General features: G+C 40.4%; 1 protein-coding gene across 1 annotated transcript; it reads left to right on the top strand.

Annotated features, from left to right (window-relative positions):
* The first annotated feature begins 9,224 nt into the window (after positions 1-9,224).
* Positions 9,225-10,481, top strand: LOC147465334 (uncharacterized). The gene has a single exon (XM_086519429.1). The coding sequence runs from the start codon at positions 9,251-9,253 to the stop codon at positions 10,193-10,195; it is 945 nt and encodes a 314-aa protein (XP_086375555.1). The 5' UTR covers positions 9,225-9,250; the 3' UTR covers positions 10,196-10,481.
* Positions 10,482-22,456: the final 11,975 nt, after the last annotated feature.

Genomic DNA, 22,456 nt, shown 5'->3' on the forward strand with positions numbered 1-22,456 from the left:
ATGAAGCGGATAAAAATTGGTTAGCATGGGATGCATGCCGTATGTCTGGCCTCTCTCTCACTCAGTACCTTTCCAAGTATCGGGAAATCAATCATATTAAAACTAGAAGGTCTAGATGAATTCCAAACGATACGGGGTTTTATTAGGGGCCTTGACAAAGACTATCATCTTCATGTCAAGACCCAACATCCAGAAAATTTGGAAGAAGCTATTGATCATGCCCAAAAATATGATGATGACCAAGAGAGGAAGAGAAATGTTCCCTACTCTAAGAATACTTTTGCTAAGAGCAATGTGGCTAAGATCCAATTCCAAGGTAGATCTCCCACACGTTCCAAGAAGAATAAGAGACAATCCACCTCTCGAAGCCCACAAGAGGCTAAGAAGCCTAAACAATCACATGATACTCCACATGGGTCTCTCAGCACAATTTTGAGTGTGCAAAGAAAAGCAATTTGTGTTTCAGATGTCTTTTGGACCAACATAACAAGAAGGATTGTCTCTTTTGCAAGTCAAAGACAAAGCCATGCACACGTGCAACAACTCACATTAAATTCATCTCCTAAATATTGTGTTGTAGAGGTTCTTCATATGGAAGAAAAGCACAAGTGTTGTGTTCCTGCTTCAATTTGGCATCCCGTATTTGACCCCCATAAGTTGATTCGCCCGCATGGCACTATTAACGGACAACGTGTTCGTATTTTAGTGGATGATGGTGCAACTCATATATTCTTGAACTATAAGCTAGTCAAGAAATTGAAGCAAACATCGACTTCCTACTCCTACAAGTATGTGGTAGAACAGATGTCTGGAAATGATCAAGAAGTATGGGACACGGTAGATCAAGGGGTTGAGCTTATTGTTCAAGATCATACGATGTCCCTTGACTTTCAAGTTATGAATGTGGACCGTGTTGATGTAGTTTTAGGACGGGATTGGCTGCATGGTTTAGGAAACACATTGCACACTAGTTATGAACACAACTCCTTATCCTTTATGGCCAATGGTAAACATTTGCTTTTGCTTGGTGAGAAAAATATACCATCTGCACCTCGTATATGTACAATCGAGCTTTCTATTTTATAGAAAGCAGATTTAATAGATAAAGTCTTTTTGTGTTACTGCTTGTCTCCAAGTTTTGTGAATTCTCAAGAGCAAAGTGCTGTGAATTCTAGTTATGGTATGCAAAGTGAAATGAACTTTAATGATAAGCAAAGTGTTAACAATTCTAAAGAGCAAAGTGCTCTCAATTTTAATTCTATTGAGCAACGTGCAACTGCTGTAAAAAAAACATTACAGGAATTACAAGATTCTCCATCCCAACATAACTTTAGTTTACTTTTTCCTTTTGCACAGCAAAATCTGACTCACTTACTCACGGAGTATAGTGATGTATTCTCAAGAGATTTACTGCCGGGTTTACCCCCTACACGTGATGTGCAACATGGCATAGATGTCCCATCGGGCACTAAACCAGTGAGTAAACCACCTTATTATATGAGTGCTAGTGAGCCCAAGGAGGTTGAGAGTCAGTTAGCTGACTACCTCGCTCGTGGTTTCATTAGAACTAGCACTTTGCCTTGGGCATCACCAATTCTGTTGGTAAAAAATAAAGATGGTATTATGCGCATGTGCGTAGATTATCACGGATTAAATGCCATAACCATCAAGAACAAGTATCCTCTTCCTTGAATGGATGAGTTGTTTGATCAACTCCATGGATCAAGATACTATACAAAGATAGATCTTCGTTCAGGATACCACCAGGTGTGTATCCTTTTGGAAGATATCTCTAAAACTGCCTTTAGAACACAATTCAGACATTTCAAATTTTTGATTATGCCTTTTGGTTTAACCAATGCTCCAGCTACATGTATGATACTCATGGATAGTGTCTTACATCCCTATCTTGGAAAATCTATTGTGGTTTTCCTTGATGACATTCTCATTTACAGTAAGACTGAAGATGAACACATAAAACACTTACGATTAGTGTTCAAACAGCTATGAGGTCACGCTCTGTATGCTAAGCAAAGCAAGTCTGATTTCTTGAAAACAGAAATACATTACCTCGGTCATGTGATCTCTTATTCTAGCATCAAAATGGACACTGACAAGGTCGCTACCTCTTCGATGGCCACATCCCAACACGATTGAGGAGCTTCAAATCTTCTTATGCATGGTAGGATTTTATCGACAATATATCCGTGGTTATTCCAAAACTGTAGTTCCTATGATGAATCAACTTAAAGCAAAACGTAAGACCTTTTCTTGGAAAGAAGCCCAACAAAACAGTTTTGAACAACTCAAGGTAGCTATAGCCACTGCTCCCATCCTAGCAATCGTTGACCCACTTAAGCCATTTGTGGTAGAGACTGATGCTAGTGATAAAGCAATTGGTGTGGTACTTCTCCAGGAGGGAAGACCTATAGCCTTTGAAAGTAAAAAGTTAGATAAAGCTCAACAAAATTATTATGTCTATGAGAGAGAGCTGTATGCCATAATTCACGCTTTACAAAAGTGGTGACACTATTTATATGGTGCCAAGGTAAAGTAAAGAAAAAACGTCAAAGTAGATTTGAAGTAGTTTTTGACCATGAGAGTATTGTTTACTACTCAAACGGACTTGAAGGGCCGTAAAGCTAGATATGCAGAGATCCTTCAAGATTATGATTGTAAGGTATGATATCGCAAGGGGCAATATAATGTAGTAGCGGATGCACTAAGTCGAATGCCTCAGATTAATTCACTTGCTTTCATGAAAATAAAGAGTGAGTTTTTGAAGTCATTACGTGGCAAGTGTGACAATATCAATCATATGCTAAAGTGTGGAGTGTAGTTTTAAGAAGGGATTCCTCACACTCACATGTCTCTGCACAGCCAGATCAACATGTCTCTACACGTGCAGATAAAAACTCCAACACACAGAGCTCCACCCCTACTCAGGAAGAGCTTAAGCAATGGAAGAATTTTTCCATTGATGATGGATACTTACTCCAAAAGGTTAGAGTATATGTGCCAAAGGACTCAGACACTAGGCGCCAAATATTAATTGAGTGTCACGATAGTCCAAGTGTTGGTCATCAGTTATTCGTAAGACGTATGCCTTAGTTCGATGGCAATTTTATTGGCCAGGCCTACATTATGATGTTCAAGAGTACAGACTAAATTGCCAACAGTGCCAACTTAATAAGGTAGAGCGCCTCAAGGTAGGTGGCCTTTTACATCCTTTAGAGATTCCACAAGGTAAGGTGGAGAGTATCTCTATGGATTTTTTAGTAGGACTACCAACTACAAATCGTGGCCATGATGCCATATGGGTAATTGTAGACCGTCTAACAAAGATGGTTCTATTCATTCTCACTAAGACTACGGTTAAGACGTCAGAATAAGCATGGCTATTTGTAGAGCCTATATATAGACTCTACGGTCTTCAAGCTAGTATCATTAGTGACAGAGATCGAAAGTTCAATAATCACTTCTAGAGAGCTATGTTTCAAAAGTTGGAAACTACACTTAATCTTAGTACAACTGATCATCCATGAAAGAGTTAATCAAGTGCTAGAGGATATGCTACAAGCGTATGTTAGAAAGAAGCAAACCAATTGGGAAGACTACTTGCCTATATTGAAATTTGCTTATAATAGTTCAAAGCATGTGACTACAAGGTTTAGTCTATTTATGCTTTTATATGGTTTTCAACCTAGATCACCCGTTACGATGGGGTTGGCTAAGGAGAAGATACAACAGGCAAAGGATTTTCTCCAAGACCATTTTGATATGCTTTGAGTTGCTCGACAGAATGTTAATCAAGCTCAAGATCGATATAAGAAGTACGCAGATGAGCATCGTCTCGTCTTGATACTCTTGAAGAAGGAGACAAGGTTTTCCTCAAAATTCCGGAGCATTCAAAAAGTCTGAAGACAGAAAATCGCTTACCATTCTCAAATGTATAGGTCAAGTGGCCTATAAGTTAGCTCTTCCCGAGCACTCAAGAGTTCATCCTGTTATTCATGTTAGCCGTTTACAAAAATAGTTAGAACAAAGTGATAATGTCATTGACACAGGTGTGTTAGTTACCTTATCGAACCACCAAGCATCCCTCGTGAACCCGAAAAAATTATGGATTCTCATGAGCTTCGCACCAGACATCATGTCAAACAAGAGGTGTTGGTAAAATGGCTAGATAGACCTGAAGAACATTCTACAGGGAGAATGTCTCTGCACTTAAGAAATGTTTTCCTATGTTCGTTTTCGAGGACAAAAACGATTCTCCAAGGGGGGGGTAATGCAAGGACACGGGTCCTACATGCAAGGCCACCAGCACGGTTGAACAATGTGTACGCTAGGGGGAGGCTATAAGATAGCATCGTTGGGTGGAGACTATCACACGCATTATTCTCATCCTTTCAGATGCAACATTCCAAAAATTTTGATCTTGAAAGTAGCATTCAAATCATCCTTAAATTCATCAATATGTGTATCTTCAGACCAGTGATCAACAAACCATCCACATATAGAACAACAATGAGAAGTACATATCCCTCACGCTTTACATACAAAGTGATTTCAATTGGACTGTTACAAAAGCCTCATTTGACGAAATGAGTGTCAGCTTTCTCATACCAAGCACAAGGATATTTCTTCAACCCATACAAATATTTCTTGCATCTGCACACTTTATCCTTTTGTCCTTTGTCGAAAAACCGCAAGGCTGCATTACATAAACTTCTTCAAACATGTCATCATTCAAGAAAGCAGTAACGATGTCTGGTTGATGTACATCCCATCCAAAATGAGTTGCCAATGCACATAGAAAACACACAGTAGTTATACGATAATCTATGCCATTCTACTATGCATAGCCTTTTGCAGCAAGTCGAGCCTAATAGCAATCAATTTCACCATCTACCTTGTGTTTCAACTAGTAAATCCACTTCATACCAATGACCTCTTTTCCCGGAGGCAAATCACATGCATCCATCCAATTTTTTGGACTATGTGCTTCACCAAAAGATAGAGGTTCCTCTACATCACATAAGCTAGAAATAGCCAAAGCATAACAATCCGTTATGCATAAGATGCATGGCAAGAACCTGAACGAGTATGACTAGACAAAGGTGTATTCAATTTACTATCACGCAAAGTATGCACTAGCCATTTTGGCATACCTCTAGCCTACTCATTCTTAGCCCTTTCCACATCAAGTACATCATGTACATCTACATCAAAAATTGGCTGATCTATAACATTTTCAGAAACCCACATAGGTTGTACATTTGCCTCATTGGAATGTAGATTTAAGTTTCAACCACTAAAAAGAGGCAACAAAATGTCATAAATGTCATGTGAGCTTACATTACTATCCCTAGTACTACATGACAACAAAGTTTCAAAAGAATCTTCCATAAACACAACATCACGTGAAACCAAGATATGTTTTTTTTGTGGATGGCATAACCTATAGCCTTTGCTTTCAATATCATAACCAATAAAAATGCATTTGATAGCCTTATCATCCAGTTTTCTATGTTGTGTTTGTGGCACCAAAGCATAAGCCAAACAACCAAAAACATGCATGTGATCAATAGACGGCTTTCTATCATGCCATGCTTCATAAGGAGTCATAGACTGCAAAGCCAAAACGAATGCTCGGGGGGTGCACCTTTAAGAAAATATTCATATAACATGGGTTCAAAGGGTATTAAAAAAACACCTTTACTTACATAACACCATATTAGAGAGTTTGAGACTTTAGAGCCAATAGTGGGAATCGCCAATGTCTTAAAGATTTGTCCGTATGGACAAATCTAAAACTACTTTTAAAGATCAAATCCTTCCACAAGGTAGTACTTGAAATGCTCTTTCGAGCCATGCTATCAAAAATTTGGCTAAGATTTGGCCAGGTTGTTAAATCTTAAGCTTTTTCTGAAAGTGGAAATTGGGAAATTCCCAGATTTACTAATATGTTGTTACATGCTTAAGGTAATAAAATGACCCCTTTTTCTTCAAAAACTTACGAGATTTTCTCTAAAATCAATTAAAAAACCCCTTCTATTAGTAAATCCTGTTAAAATTTTAAACTTTTGACAATTAAAAAACCCATTCATTTGAATTCACGTGACATACATGTCTAATAGGTAAACCCCTCGAGAACGAATGTGGCAAAGCTTGACTCTTGACCATACATCGTGCCATTTTCGTAAGTGGCATGTTTTTTCTTTCATCAACACCATTTTGCTAAGATGCAGACGGCACTATACATTGGTGTTTTATCCCATGACTATCCAAAAATGCATTAAACTCATGAGACATATAGTCCGTCCCTTGATGTGAATGGAGAGTGCCCATAGTACATTTAGAGACATTTTCAAGCATAGCCAAAAATGTCTTGAAGCACATAAACACTTTAGATTTAGCTTTAAGTTGATACACCCATGCATGCATGGTAATTGCCCAAGAACGGAGTTTGCATGGGCCCACAAACATCACTATGCACAAGTTGCAACCTGCATGTAGCCCTAATTGAACCATCCTTTGGAAACTTTGAACGCTGCATTTTGCCCAAACTACAACCTTCAGAAACATGCTTCACCCGGGTGCTTCAAGAGGCGGAAAATAAGCAACCATATCAGATTTTTGCAAACGCAGCAAACTAGCAGAATTCAAATGCCCAAATATGCATGCCAAAGTTTTGCATCTGAAACAGCCTTTGAATCCACATCTGCATTTGCAAAATTCTTTCTGCTCTCAGAAGAAGTTTGAAGATTTTCACAAAGCTTTGGGGTTATTCCCCTTTGTGTTCAATCATAGAGGGTTTGCTAATTCCATGTGATGTGTGTGAAGAAACTTTGGACCACTGGGATACTTTCCTCCTCTTTAGGAGTTTTTTCTTTTCCCCAACTTGTATAGACGTTCATTACTCTATGTCAAGCCTTATCTTTGTATTGGCACACTCAGTAAACCTCCCCACCTTGCATGCACTCCTATAGTCATATTTCCTGCACATATTCTGATATGTGTGAAAGTTGATGTTGTAGTTGGGTGTTTTTCCACTTTCGACCATGCCATTTTTGGTTTAGGAATGTTCATATGTCAAGTTCATCATGGTGGCACACTCATCTCTCTTCAAAAGTTTGATGAGGATGATCTCTATCCAAAGATGTGCAACCACCAAAGATGTGTTTAGAGGTCACGACAAGTGAAAAAATGATGTCTAGCATAGATAAAGGAATTTTTCTGTTCAAATTTAGGGATTTTTCCCCACTTATGCTCAAAATGGGTCTTTTCTCAGTAAAAATGGTAAAATAACACTATAAAATGGTTAAAATTTACCCATTATGGAATAAATATGGCTGAAAATTCCGCATCCATCATGGTATTGTAATTTAAGCAAGGGGGGTTTGCTTATGGCTGAAATTCCACCCTCTTTGAGAAGGGACACACATGGTTTCTCAATGGCGCACTAGTATAGTCTTGCCATATTTCCACCTTGTTTTTGAGTGTGTGAGGACACTGATTAGGGTTTTCTTTCTTATGATAAGCATGTAGGCTTGTCTATGCAATTGTTGAAGCTGCCACCATGAAATTGTTTCGATGAAGAATTGTGGGAGAAAGCTAGGGTTTTTTGCCATAATAATTTAGTTAGTTATTAGGGTATTGAGGAATAAAATGTAAAAGTATTTGAGTGCAATATTTTAGAAGAGATGCAAAATTTTCTCTAGAGAAGTATGCCCACTTCATCCAAAAGATGCACAAATGGCAAACTTGGAAGGCTAGGTTCTTCTCAATCTAATCTAACAAGAAGATGGTGATGCTGCAAGACTGGGTTGACATACTACATATTCCCCACCTACGTCCCCACCCCTTTTTGATGTTTTCCCAAGGAGTCATACATCAAGTCACCTTCGATAGGAGTCTTCTCCAATTGGGTGGCATTTTAGAGCTACATAAGATGAACCTCTGAATGTGTTTCAAATCATGTGTAATACACACTTTGGTCCATTTCTTCTATCATGATTGAGTAGACCTTGGGCTTATACGTTTTACCCTTTGTCCTATCACCGTGGGCTTACTCCCTTAGCACAATTTGTATCTGCTTCCCTACCTCTTTGGGAATGGCTCTTCCCTAACTTTAAGCCAAGCTTTTGTATCTCTTTTTTCTCTTCAATTCAACATTCTTTACTCAAAGCAAATAGAGTAAAACATGGCAAAAAACAAAAGATTCTCCGAGAGGATGTTCAAAACAATAGCTTCAAAACTATATAGTGCTACATGAGACACCTTTGGGGCCTAACAACAGGAGTGCTAGCACAATGAGCCAAGCTCACTAGACATGGCACGATAATGAAAGATCTACTTTACTATAACCAAAGCACAACCACATAGTAGTCATTGTAGGAAGCGTAGTTTTTCCATAAGATCGGTCCTTACATAAGGATCCTTCTACTAAGGGCAAATTACCAAAATACCCCTCTAATTTGTGGAAATTCCCAAAATATACCTCAAATTTCAAAAATTCCCAAAATACCATTTTGGTTGTATTGTTCAAGATTTTCTAATCATTATTTCTTATTTTGACAATTGAGGTCCGTTTTTGAGTGCTTAGCATGTAGTTTGTGACAAATTACTCTCTTTATTGATAGACAATCAGTCTTCTTATGAAAAGCAACAAAGTTTTTTATCTTTGGAGAAATTTAATCTCACAACCAGGGGAATTTTGGAAAATTTGAAGGGCATTTCGGGAATTTATGGCAAAATTTTGGGAATTTCCACAAATGAGAAGGGTATTTTCCCTTCTAGAAACAAGGCAAGTAAAAGGGAGAATAAACGCAAGGGTGGCCTTCAAGTTAGCAGTACGAGAAGGAGGTGTGGGTGCGCTGCTCACTTTAAGAGTGAAGAGGCCAAACCCAGGTTGTCTTATTTATCAAGAAGCTTTTCTTGCTGATGATGAGGGCGACATGCATTCCAAGCAAGGGAGGGGCGCTCTTGCCATCTGATGTTAACAACCAGTCACGGGCTACTCTTACAGCTATATTCTAGTTGACTCTCTCTCTCTCTCTCTCTCACACACACACACACCCCTCCAATCACGACAACTATGCATCCACCTTTTGCATAATATGGTCAAAATCCCTAAGGCTTTTATGCTAGTGGGCACCAATTTTTCTCCTTGTCTCTCTACACCTCCCTCCCCTATATATAGTACCCCATTTTGCCTCCTTTTCTTACTTCTCCTCCATAACTAGCTATGGCCTCCATTAAGTACCTCCTCGTGCTTGTGTGCTTTTCCATGTTGCTCGCTCGCTCGGCTTTGGCTAAACCTCCATGCAATCAACCCCCTCCCAAGCATGGCTCTACACCCTCTACCCCTCATAACCCCCGGGGTAAACACTCGTCTCCTCATGTTGTGCCCATCAAGCCACCCACAACAATTCCCCCTCCTCCTAGTGTGCCCATCAAACCACCTACAACAAAGCCTCCACCGACACCACCACCAATGAAAAAACCGCCCACAACGGTGTCCCCTCCTAGTAAGCCCATCAAACCTCCCACAACAAAGCCTCCACCTCCAATGACAAAACCACCCACACATTATATGCCCCCTCCAAGCACCAAACCACCCACCACTAAGCCTCCTTCTACCAAGCCCCCCACAACAAAGCCTCCATCGAGTGCCACACCAAAGGCACCTAGCGCTCCACTGACCAAACCGCCAACATCGCCTAGTGTGCCCTCTCCAACGCCTACCGTGCCAACTCCAACACCACCCACTACACCCACACCAAGTGTGCCAACTCCGACACCGCCCACTACTACACCCACACCAAGTGTGCCAACTCCGACACCACCTACACCAACTGTACCAATGACACCACCGACAACACCAATTTCCACCCCAGTGCAAACACCACCAACTGCCCCTTGCCCTCCTCCTCCGAGTACTTGCCCTGTTGACATCATCAAGCTAGGCGTTTGTATGCCAATCCTGAATGGAGTTCTGGGCAATCCTCTTCAAAGTGACTGTTGTGCACTTTTAGGGGTAATTGGGGTGGATGTGGAGGTGTGCTTGTGTGCTGCCATAAATGCTAATGTGCTGGGCCTCATCAGTATCAACATAAGCAAGCTTGATGTGATTGCCAACATTCTCACCTCCTGTGGCAAGGAGGTTTCACCGAACCTCTCCTGCTCCTAGTCACTGTTGGGCCAAGCTGGAGGCAGCAGTTGACGCGATGGCGCAGCTGCCCGAGTTCCAGTTCACGTCATCTTTCACGTTTTGATTCATTTGGAATCGCTTGTATTTCTTCGCGTGCTAGGCTCAAAGAAAAGAATGTGCTTTTGATTTCAACTCTCTCTCTCTCCAACCATGCGACCTAGGCTACGTCTTGAGTTCAAAGCCATCGAAGCCAGTAATGTCGTCTGTACAATGTGAGAATAATCTCTTTTTCTTGGAAATAATTCTCGAAAAGCCTCTTTCTCTCTCTCTCTCTCTCACACACACACACGCACGTGTGCGTTGATTGACATTTACCCTTGCTTCTTTTATATAAGTTAAAAAGTGCCCAAAATATGTGATTTTTTTCGATTTGAATGGAAAAGGCTCTCTCTCTCTCTCTCTCTCTCTCTCTCTCTCTCTCTCTCTCTCTCTCTCTATATATATATATATATATATATATATATATATTAGTCTCACACTAAAACTAGACAAGGTTTTCTTTCCATGAGATGAAATCAATGACCGATCGTGGTCGCGGAAGCAACCGGGAACTCGTGGTCGGAAAACCTTGTCTAGTTTTAGTGTGAGACTAAGTGAGTCTACTCAACTTTTTCCCTAGCAAACAAACATAGATGCTGAGATAGTTAAGTAGTGAATCTGTAATTACTTTTTTTAAAAAGTTTTGCCATACTCAAAATTGTGAGTGGAGATTTTATATCAACTCAGAAAAGAATGTACAATGAACCTTAAGCACTACATCTGCCTTGGGGAGGTCAAAAAGTGTTGTAAAAATCATATAGAAAAGACCTTGTTTTATCCATATCCAACAACTTCAGCGTGTTTGCTTTTCCCCTATAGGGTGCAACCCATGCAACTTAGTGCATGTTTCTGTTTTTCGGCTCATGCAGGCTTGCAACTATACCTACGTTCGACTGCCCATCACTTTGTACACAACTTATTCTTTACTAGATAGAAGAATAAGGGGCTCTCGCACAGATTATTGTGGTGAGTTGCTCCACCCACATCACAGGGATTTTGTCGTGATGTTGTTGCATTGTTCTGTCATTTTGAGTTGAGTTTATGTTCCTCATATAGGGGAAACTGTGTCAAAATTTTCCCAAGTTTCTTACTCACATAGTGGTCGACTTTATTGCCACATTGACGAGTGTACGGATGTTTTAGACATGGATAGGTATTCATGTATCCACACGCAGGAGTGCATATGAGATATATGCTCATGTGGCTACGAGTTACAACTAGCCAGACTTGAGCTTTGGCAGTGGTTGAGTCGTTCTCCCACTGGCTCTACATGTTCTAGGCACAAGTTCTACGTACATTTGGAAATTGACTTGCATCTTGTGACGATTGCATAGCACAATGTGGTTACACAACTATGGGATGCGTTGATGTGCTTGAGCACTACGAGTGCTGGTGAGCTCTTTTGAGAGATTTTTCTCCCTGCATGGAGCTCCTTTCAGCTCAAGTTTGGTGCACTTCTGTTCGGCATTTGTTAATGTACATTATCCTTGTACATATTGTAGAGCCATAACTCTTGTTTATCCCACTTTGACATTGTTTTGGTGATAGTGGTTGAGTTGATCTTTCATTTTGACGTTCACTTATGGAAGTTGATATGTGTGACAGTTTTGAGTCCACGACGACTCATGTGAGACAACGGTCTCATTTGTGTCGACACTTGCAATGTTGGTATTGTGATCACATAAGGCACATTACATGACGTTTCTTCAGACACATGAGACAACGAAGGATATGTATGCGAGATGCAGATGCGTCTTTGACACATGTTAGAGAGGCAGTTGCAATGAACATATATGTCAATGATGGTGATGTCATGCTGACTCGAGTATATCTCTTGCAGATATGTCTATGGATAGCACACTTTCTCCACAGTGGTTACTAGATGATGATGTGTTTTCTATGTCACACCATGTCGTGAGTAGTTTAGTAATTTTTCTAGTGGGAGACTTGATTGTGTGAGACTTGCTGATGGTTCAATGTGTGACATAGAGGGCGCAAGAGTTATATGTTTATCATTGCCCGGCCCAATGCCACATCATACACATGTCAGGCCTAAGGTAGGACTACGAGGGAAAGGCCCTAATCTACGCATGTATGGTCAAGAGGGCTCCTAAAATAGAAACTAGGGGTATATATAAGGGTAGTACTGAGTGGAGATTAGCATGCGGTAGTTCCTCAGTCCTTTCAGTGGTATCAGAGAGAAACTACCGGGATTTCGGCTATGGTCGGATGTCTCTCCTCTACCCTCACACATAGAGATGGCATATTCTCTCTCTCTCTCTCTCTCTCTCTCTCTCTCGTTTTGAAGATGGAGGAAGGTGAGGGGGACACCACCTGAGGAAGGAGGGTCATGGAGATGGAAGGCATGTTGCATGGTGCAAGGGTGCCATTCTTGTGCTCATGCAAAGCATGCATGGAGCATGAGCAAAAGCGGTGGTCGAGAACAAAGGTCGACCATTTTGGATGTGCAAGCGTACCCTTGAACACACAAATCTTCCTTGTCTTGGACTGTGGTGGATGAGGGGGTCGTGAAGCATGTGGTTATAGACCCTACTACTCACACACCCGGTTGTAGGATCAACACCAATCGGAGGGCAACCAAGCTCAATGGGAGCGCGATGTAATGGAAATTGATAATCATCTATTTATTGCAGTTGACAGGTGGAAAAAGAGTTAGCAACTAATGGATTATGCAGAAGGATATTACATTTTAAAAATTTGATTATTCTAGTGCTCTTTATGAGCTATCGCTATTTATGTCCGACCGGTGGCCAGTTTGTACTCATTTTTTAGGATTCAAGAAATCTATAAATAAATACATGCAAGAGGAAAATGCTCACTCTTGCACGAGAGGAGGTTGCACCCAGTGTCTCTGTACTTCTTCTCTCTTCTCTCTCGTCGTTCCGGTATAGCACTCCACTCTAGGAGGTGCACCTACATGCACTCCCTCACTCTCTCATGCTCTATGTCTATCTCTTATCACGTACATCGTGGATTATGTGCTCGTGCAATACGTCACGTATGTGAATTTGTGGTTTTATGGCTTGGAGCACGTTCTTTTGGGTATTTTTGGAGGCTCCATACTCTTTCATTTGTAGCAGTGGTATCAGAGCTATGACTATGCTCCTTGGCATAGAACCATCATCGCTATGGAAACGTTTATCTACAACAGTGGGAGATTTGAGAAGAAGAAGAAAAGACAAACTATTTTTGCAACATGGGTGCAACTCACACTAGCTATCTATATGAGTTAAGTAATTTATTTTATTTCTTTTACTTTTTTAAAAATTTGAATCTAATATGTCTGCACAATTTCCTTCAAGCAGAAAGATAATCATGATTTAATAGTACAACTAGGGTCAATGATGTAGTAATTAGATACAAATTAATGATGAAGAAGAAATAGGATAAATTTCCTTTTTTACCTTTTCAGGAAGGGAAGAAGGAGAATAGATAGAGCAATAAGAAGAAGAATTAGAGAAGTTTTAAATGTCATAGAAGTTGAGTTCAAAAGGACATAGAAGCTAGAACAATGCAGACTTCATAGATACGTTCAATGAGCCTTAAACTCAAAAGCTCTCATTCAAAGGAGAATCTATTACTTTAATGCCTTGTGTGAAACAATCCCAAGAGACTCTCAAGTCACAGTAATGAGTTAGGAGACCCCGAGCAGCAATAAACAGGTTGGCCATAGAATAATTAGAGAAGTTTTAAAATAGAAGTTGAGTTCAAGAGGACATAGAAGCTAGAACAATGCAGACTTCATAGAAACGTTCAATGAACCTTAAACTCAAAAGCTCTCATTCAAAGGGGAATCTATCACTTTAATGCCTTGTGTGAAACAATCCCAAGAGACTCTCAAGTCACAGTAATGAGTTAGGAGACCCCGAGCAACAATAAACAAGTTGGCCATAGAATGTACAAATCTCTCTTTGGTTTGCCCTGTGATGACCCCACTTGAGCCTTGCCACTGTTGACATCCGCACCTCTAACCAATTAGAAGTAGGAGCTGCGGCATTCTAGTTATCGACAAACTCAACCTACGGCATAATGACACCAGGCATCATCGCTCCCCCTCAATAGGGTAAAGACAATGGAGATCCAAAAATCTAATAACGCCTGACATAGTGGCAGCGGAAGCACCAACCAACCACAGTGTCAAAACGGAAAAATAAATAAATAAATAGATAGATAAAATAGTAATAATGAATAAAAAATGTGTCGATTTATTTATTTCTTTGGGTGAGGCTAGCAAGCGGCCATGCAGACTCAAGGTAGAGCGACAAATTTCCATCCCATATGTAGGGAGTTACTCTACAGAGGCAATTGAAAACGCTCGTCTTTGCTGAACCGACTCTCTGAGCACACCCTTGCATGTAGGGCACCATCAAACCTGGGAGCGTCTACCCCTCCTCTATTGTCCAATTTTTCTCTCAGTGCAGTCGACACCACTCCCAACTACTGCATAGCAACCGTCACATGCAGTAGCCACAAATCTCTCTCCCTGTTTCACTCTCTCTCAGCCAACTATTACCACAAACTGCACATGCATATCGCTTTCTCTTTTCCCCTTGTTAAGTACACATAGACACACACTCCTACAGCCTACGAACCACATGCCAAGGTGGCTCAAAGTGCGGCTCTTGCCATCATAATCGCCCCACCATACACCTCAAACCACTTTCACTCAATGGTCATGTAACTCTATCTCTCTCTCTCCCTCTACATTGACTAGTCGACCAACAATCCCTTTTCCTCTCTCCCTCTCAAACATCCACTAACAAATTGCCTCTCTCTCTCTCTCTCTCTCTCTCTCTCTCTCTCTCTCTCTCTCTCTCTCTCTCTCTCTCTCTCTCTCTCTCTCTCTCTCTCTCTCTCTCTCTTCTAATAGGGTTGACCGTTGCACGCCCTCACAAAAACCACTCACCTACCAAGTAAGGCTTCATGCACCATAGGGCGGTAGTGCGGTACCCTACTTGGTCGCATGCTAGCCAGTTGCATACACATGCAATCTACCATGGCAGCCTCTCGTCCACCTGGTAACCAACCATCCCGTCCTCACCTTCGCTTTTTGCATGCGGCTACATACAAAGTTTTCTCTCTCTCCCTCTCAACCAACCCTCACTCACTCTCTCTCTCTCTCTCTCTCTCTCTCTCTCTCTCTCTCTCTCTCTCTCTCTCTCTCTCTCTCTCTCTCTCTCTCTCTCTCTCTCTCTCTCTCTCTCTCTCTCTCTCTCTCCCCTCGTTTGCAACTACTGATGCCCGCACACCTGGCCTGTTCCACTCTCGACTCCTAGCTCCCAATCCCCTGTGCATAGCACACATGAAGTGCCATAATTACATTCTCCTATCCATCGGACTACCACCTTTTTTGGTTGCAATTTTTGCCACACACACACATGAGCTCTTGTTGTTCCTTCTACCCTGTGTTTGATCTCTCTCTCCCTCTCTCTAGTGTTGTGACGAACCCCCATCCGACTCTCTCTCTCTCTCTCTCTCTCTCTCTCTCTCTCTCTCTCTCTCTCTCTCTCTCTCTCTCTCTCTCTCTCTCTCTCTCTCTCTCTCTCTCTCCCCCCCCCAGAGTACGACAACGTAACGAAGAGGATATTGATGAAGCTTTGCAGAGATCACTGTAATAAGTTCTTGCACAACACCAGGCATCCACGGGCATTGATGATGTCGATGATGATTTTTCCAGTCTTTTACTTTACTTCATTTTATTTTCGTACCTAGGCATTGGATTAGATCCACAAGGATTGTAATTTTTGGCCTTTTGAAGACTGTTAATATAACATTTCATTTTACGATCCAACCACTCCTCATCAGTACTCAGATCGTCAGGCTCTATTACTTTAACAACGCCTGGAAGGCTAGGAACGGCCGCCTTTTTGAGAATTGCATTGAAACAGCAAGGTTTATGGAGATTATTTAGTAAAGCAAGGTAGAAATCATTGCCATTGGGAAAATAATAAATTTTGAAGAGTGGGACACGTGGTGATTGCAGCATTGGCGGAACTACGTGGGTAAGGATATGTCTCTAGATTTTCACCACTGCCATGCAGTGGCCCCCCTTAAACCAATGTACTAGTGTCTGCTAGAAGATGTCATGGCTTGTCATGAGCATGACTAGTATTTGTAATTCTTTTGGGTTTCTAATATAATATACTCACGTATGTGAGTTTTTCCACACAAAAAAAATACATTTCATTTCATTTCTCTTTCTCTTTGCACCCCTCTCCACCTTCCCTTTAATTTGGTTGTTGGTCGATGGCATGGAAGCTTGCTGGTGCTAGCCAACCGCCTGCATGAGTACCAGATATTAAGAAACCTGTGAAGTAGCTGAACCACAGGGCTTGATCCAAACTCCGCAATGTGCATGTCGATGCCATTTGTATGCACCCATTGATACATTTGCATTGATAGCAAGCTAATGTTGACCATCATTACCAATCACTTCTTGCACTGTGATGGCCTTATACCAAGCCTTTGAAAATGACCAAATTTGTTCAAAAGGGGCTTGAGGGGAAGAGAGGAGGCCCTTGCAGCTTCAACTAAGCGAGATACCTCGTGCAAATTGCCCAAAACTACACCATTTTTATTGTTTGATTTCGACCAAGACAGGTAGTGCGTTATGTTGGTGTTGTAATTTTGATATTCTTTTAAGCTTACTCTTAGCATTGGCTATGGTTAAGACTAGGTAGAACACTACCATTCGGAGTGAGTGCAATTTGTTAATGAATCTCTACCTTGCATCTCAATTCTGATCATCTACTTATTCTACCTTAATTTCACAGACGGGCCATGTTTTCTTTCAATTATCACACGAATGATGGCACTTTATCAACAATTTTAAGTTACAATTTTGTTAGTAATTGGGATATATTTTTCTAAATGTAGTATTCAGTACTTTGCAAAGACTTGTTGCTGCCAGATATCTGAAATGCTGTATTTTTTTTAAAAGTAGATAGTATGGTTGATTATCAAAAAATCTCCTCTCACACTGTAATATTGCAATTTCCTGTGCTTATTCTGTGCAACTGTGAAACTCTTATGTGGCACACGGGCTGCACACTCTAACAAGGCATCAAAACTTCCCTCTTTAATTTCCTAGAAAGTTGTAGGGATGATTTTTGTTCATAATCTGTTCATGAGGCAGTACATTTCACTCGTCCATTCATTCTTAATATTTGAAGATGAAATGGGTTGCTGACCTTCTCATTTCAAGTGTGTACTAAGAAACAAATGATGCTAGCAAAAGGTGTTTGCAACAATAGAATTTCAAGTAGTATGAGGGATACAGTGCTAACCGCATGAATTGAAGTACTACAAGAGCCTCACGCTATGGATTTTGTAAACTTTTCTTCTAAAAAAATTATTATGTGTCTCATTAAATTTTTCTAATTCTCACTTTTGTTACTAATTGAATCCGATACTCTCTCTTTGTATACTTGAATTATTAGACGATGCTTCCCATTTTTCTTCGAAATATTCTCATAGCTCTCAGAAGTTTCATATGACCTACTTATTTGATCCTCCATTTCCATTGACCCATCGCTGTGAAAACCTTTATATTTTCTAGTTATTGATCATTCTAAGTCACATATCACATTCAACTCCTACTTTATAAAGTTTTCGGATGAAATTAATTGCTAGCCAACTTACTCATCTTAGCTACCTTAAACTTATCATTTTGATTAATAGCTATTTTAAGTACCAAATTCCCCAGTATAGTCTACACTTTAGGAGAATATTTGGTACTCTATAAAATTCTCAGATGACATTAAATGCTAGCCAACTTACTCATCTTGGCTACCTTAAGCTTATCGTTTTGATTAATAGATATTAAGTACCAAATTTCCCAACATAGTCTACACTTTAGAAAAATATTTGCATTTTCTTTGATGCATTGGTTTCTAGTTTGAGCTTATTTACTAGTATCTTCAATCCTTTCAATATGTCATACATCGTCTTCAACAAGGCAAATCCTCCATGTGTCATTAAACTCACTATTAGTATTGACTCTCTTGTATACTCATATCGCTTTGTAGATTACATGACATCACTACTCTCTTTCATCACTTTTTGGATGTATACCGATTTCCATCTCACACCAAGGCATATTGTTTTGCTCCCTATGTTGGTACATTGTAACATCATTACTACACTTTGGTGCAAGTTACTAACTGCACATCTCTTTACTCCATACGAATGCTATTTGCAAGACCCCCTCATTCAACTTGTGTTCTTTCCATTATAGATTGCCACACACACACACATGTACGTACATTTTTAGATGAAAAATATCCTTCAGGTATGTACATCAAATACGTCACTCCTCTTTTCATATTTCATTTCTCTGCATAGTCTTCTAAGCTGAATACTCAACCACTCCTAAGGTCATGGCTTCCAATTATATTGAAAGGAATTTTCATTGAGATAATTTTTCATTAAGCTCTATAGCTACTCAAATGAGCCAAGGTGCTTTGGGATAGTGAACAACAATTTGTAAGTATTTAATTTTGCTACTCAAACATACACTAATTCCGTACCAAGTAAATGTTTTGTAATATTTATGTCTCATCTAATCCATTGGTCACATGCACACAGATTCACCGATTTGGGCAGTGTGTAAGTGCTCATCCTTGTGTAGATTTGTCAATTTAGGCAACACCAATTGTGCATGCAGATCTACTGGTTTAGGCAACACATTGATAAATAGCACATTTACTATTTCCAAAAATATTAAGTGCAGATCCACTAGTTTAGGTAGCACAAGTGCCGATTCATCGATTTAGGTAGCATGTCAGGTGTAGATTCACCAATTTAGGCAAAACCGATCACAAAATCATGCTGCAGTGGCTAGCTACCACTATCCTTAGTATGATTTTGTTACCCGAGTATATGTTGGAAAATATTTGGATTTGGATTTAAAATTGGTATAAGATGATCTTCTATCACAATAGTATTTATGGAATTGAACTTGAGATTGATGAGAATTGATTTATTGAATGATAGTGTGACTAATGATATCTTGTTTCATTAGGGTATGACATATATTGCTTATTCTACTGCTATGGGCCACTAGAATAGGTGGTATGTGGACGACGACATTCATAAGCAATGTTGTTTAATTTCATTAATTTTTCTTTTACTATGTGATATTTTTGACACAGCTTTCTAATCACTATTTTTGACGAGTATAGTTTGCAGATTTTTATATTTGCAACTGAGGACAATTGCTTTCTAACGGAGAGGTATGTAATGGAAAGTGATAATCATCTATTTATTGCAACTGACAGCTAATGGATTATGCAAAAGGATATTACATGTATATAGGAAAAATTACCAGAATACCCCTCTAATTTGCAGAAATTCCCAAAATACCCCTCAAATTTCAAAAATTCCCAAAACACTCCCAATATTTTGTCACAAATTCCCAAAATGCCCTTCAATTTTTCCAAAATTCTCAAAGTATCCCTGGTCGTGAGATTAAATTTCTTGAAAGAAGAAAAAAATTATAGCTTTTCATAAGAAGACTAATTGTCTATCAATACAAGATGCTAAAACTAGAATTTGGATATGTTACATAGGCTTCATTAGGAAAAATATGAACCCTCTAGGGGTCCTTTGGGATTAAGGTTAATTAGAGGCCAGCCAATGAGAAGAGGGTGGTGGACACACTCTATGCCCTCAAAAATGTAGGGGGACAAAGTAGTCTTACACTTCTTAATGGGCTCTTACCTAGTGAGAAGGTGGGGTGGGGCGGGAGGGGGGGGGGGGGGGGGGGGGGGGGGGGGGGTTGGGTGGGTGGGCCATATGGAACCTCCAACTTCCCTCCTTTTTGATCCGGTTTTGAAAAAATCCCAAAAATTTGAAAATTTTCAAAACTCAAATTTCATCTTCTTAAAACCCCCCTAAAACTATTTTATGGTCAAAAAAGCATTTTTTGACCTCAAAAAGTCAAAACGTGCACCCAAAAACCCTAAAATTCAAAATTTTAAAAAAACTTTTGAAAAATATTTTTTTGCTATCCAGAGCTCCCCCAAAAGTAGTTCTTAGGCAAAAAGTGATTTTCTCTCTTTAGAACCCCTTTTCCAACCCCTCCTTGATTGTAACCATCACACTCATCCTCTACTCCAACACTCTCTCTCTCTACACCATCTCCATTGCTACAGCAAGGAAGCTCCTCTCTCCTCCCCTACCACCTTCCATTGTCACACCAAGCAAGGGTTATCCACCTTCTCTCTCCTCTCTCCTCCCCTACCACCTTCCATTGCCACACCAAGCAAGGGTTATCCACCTTCTCCTCCCATTGCCATAAGGGTTAACCACCTTCTCATATCACTTTATCCCACCTACATTGTAGCAACAATCAAGGTCCTTCTCCTCTTCCTAGTTTTCTTTGCTCAACCATGGCCAACTCTACTTCGCAAAGGCGGCCAAAGGATGAGGTCACAACACTTGCATGCCACACCACTAGAGGTGTAGATGATGAGTGGGTGCCACAAGAGTTCACCAAAGGTTCTTGGGTATACATGCAACCATCTGCTATTGGCCCTCATCATGTGCGGAATCGTGCAAACTTGGATCTTCATTGGAAAGGAAAGCTCCTTGGCTTCAAGAACCGCAAAGACAAGGGGACCGTAGCCATTGTGCAACATGTTTTCTCAATGCATTTGCAACAACCACCTCGATTTCCAACACATTGTAAGTACATGTTTTGAGAATACAAAGCTAGGTGTGAAATCACAGTGTAATGTTATTATGGATTCATACTTAAGATTTGTTATGCATTTATAGTCATATTTCCATCCACGTTGGTGGAGGAGCACCCACTACATAGTCTCTCCGGCACATTCAATGCTATACATGTGGATATTGGAGCAATAATGTTCCCACATCTTTGCTCAACCAAACTGGTTCAAAGAAGGATTTTCTTCTATTCTCACTCCTATATTGTCACTACTTCTACACAAGCGTGTTACCATATACATGTGGTAGTGATATGTGTGAACACACTAGGACCGCCGGGGCATTTTTTCCCTCTTTAGGAGGTTTTTTCCCCTGTGCATTGTATATACGCCCATCACTCTAGGGCTATCTATCTTTCCATTGCACACTAAGTAACACACTCTCTATTGTGTGCCTTGAGCTTCCTTCGTCTTCTCCAAGCTGTGTGTGTTTCTCTGCAACCCTAATTCCAACAATTGGTATCAGAGCAGGTCTTTATGCAAGCCGCAATGAGGCTAAAATTGCTTTGCTGCGTAAAGAGCTGGAGTCGAAGATTATGCATGAGGAAGATGATATGGACACTTTCCTTGCTAGTGTCAAGGATATCAATGAGCAGCTTATTTCTGCAGGTGAAGTCATTTCAGACAGTTCCCTTGTGCAGACGGTTCTTGATGCCTTACCAGATTCCTACCAGACATTTGCTAGTACTTGGAGATTGATGACCCAAGGAAATCCTGAAGTTGTCAAGTTTGATGCATTATGCACATTGCTGTTGCAAGAGTCACTTTCTAGAAAAAACAGGACTAGGCAGCGTGCAGTTGAACATGCCTTTATTGCTTCTCAAAGAAAGGGTGGTAACAGTAATGCAGCCACTTCTTATGGTTCTGCTGCAAGTGGAAAAAATTATGTTCCTAATGCTTCTGCTGGCAGTACTTCGTCTGGCAATTCTGGTGATAAGGGCAAAAAGAAAATGCGTTGCCATTATTGTAAAGCCAATGATCACTTGATCAAGTCGTGTCCTAAGTTGAAGGCCAAAGAGGCTAAAGAAGAAAGAGGGTGGTTCCACTGCAAATGCTGGTTCCACTACAAATGCAGCCATTGTTGAGTCTTCTGTGAAAGGAGACTGTGTTGCTGATGTTGATGCAGAATGGTCTTTTAGCGCAGAGTGCACTTACAATCCTGCTGTCCATGATGCATGCTTGTCAGTTGCTGCAGATTCACATGTGTGGTATTTCGATAGTGGCGCTACAAAGCACATTACCTCACATCGTGAATTGTTTACCTCTCTCGAGTCTGTCCCTCATGGGAATTCAGTCACTTGTGCCAACAACACCTCTTATCCAGTTCAGGGAGTTGGAAAGATTGTGCTCACTGCTGCTAATGGCAGTTCCTTCACACTTGTTGATGCACTTTATGTACCTGGGATCAAGAAGAATCTCTTATCTGTATCCGCACTTGCTAGACTTAGAC

The sequence above is a fragment of the Adiantum capillus-veneris genome, chromosome 1 (assembly GCF_014529385.1).
Source record: "Adiantum capillus-veneris isolate H3 chromosome 1, ASM1452938v2, whole genome shotgun sequence".
Lineage (NCBI taxonomy): Eukaryota > Viridiplantae > Streptophyta > Polypodiopsida > Polypodiales > Pteridaceae > Adiantum > Adiantum capillus-veneris.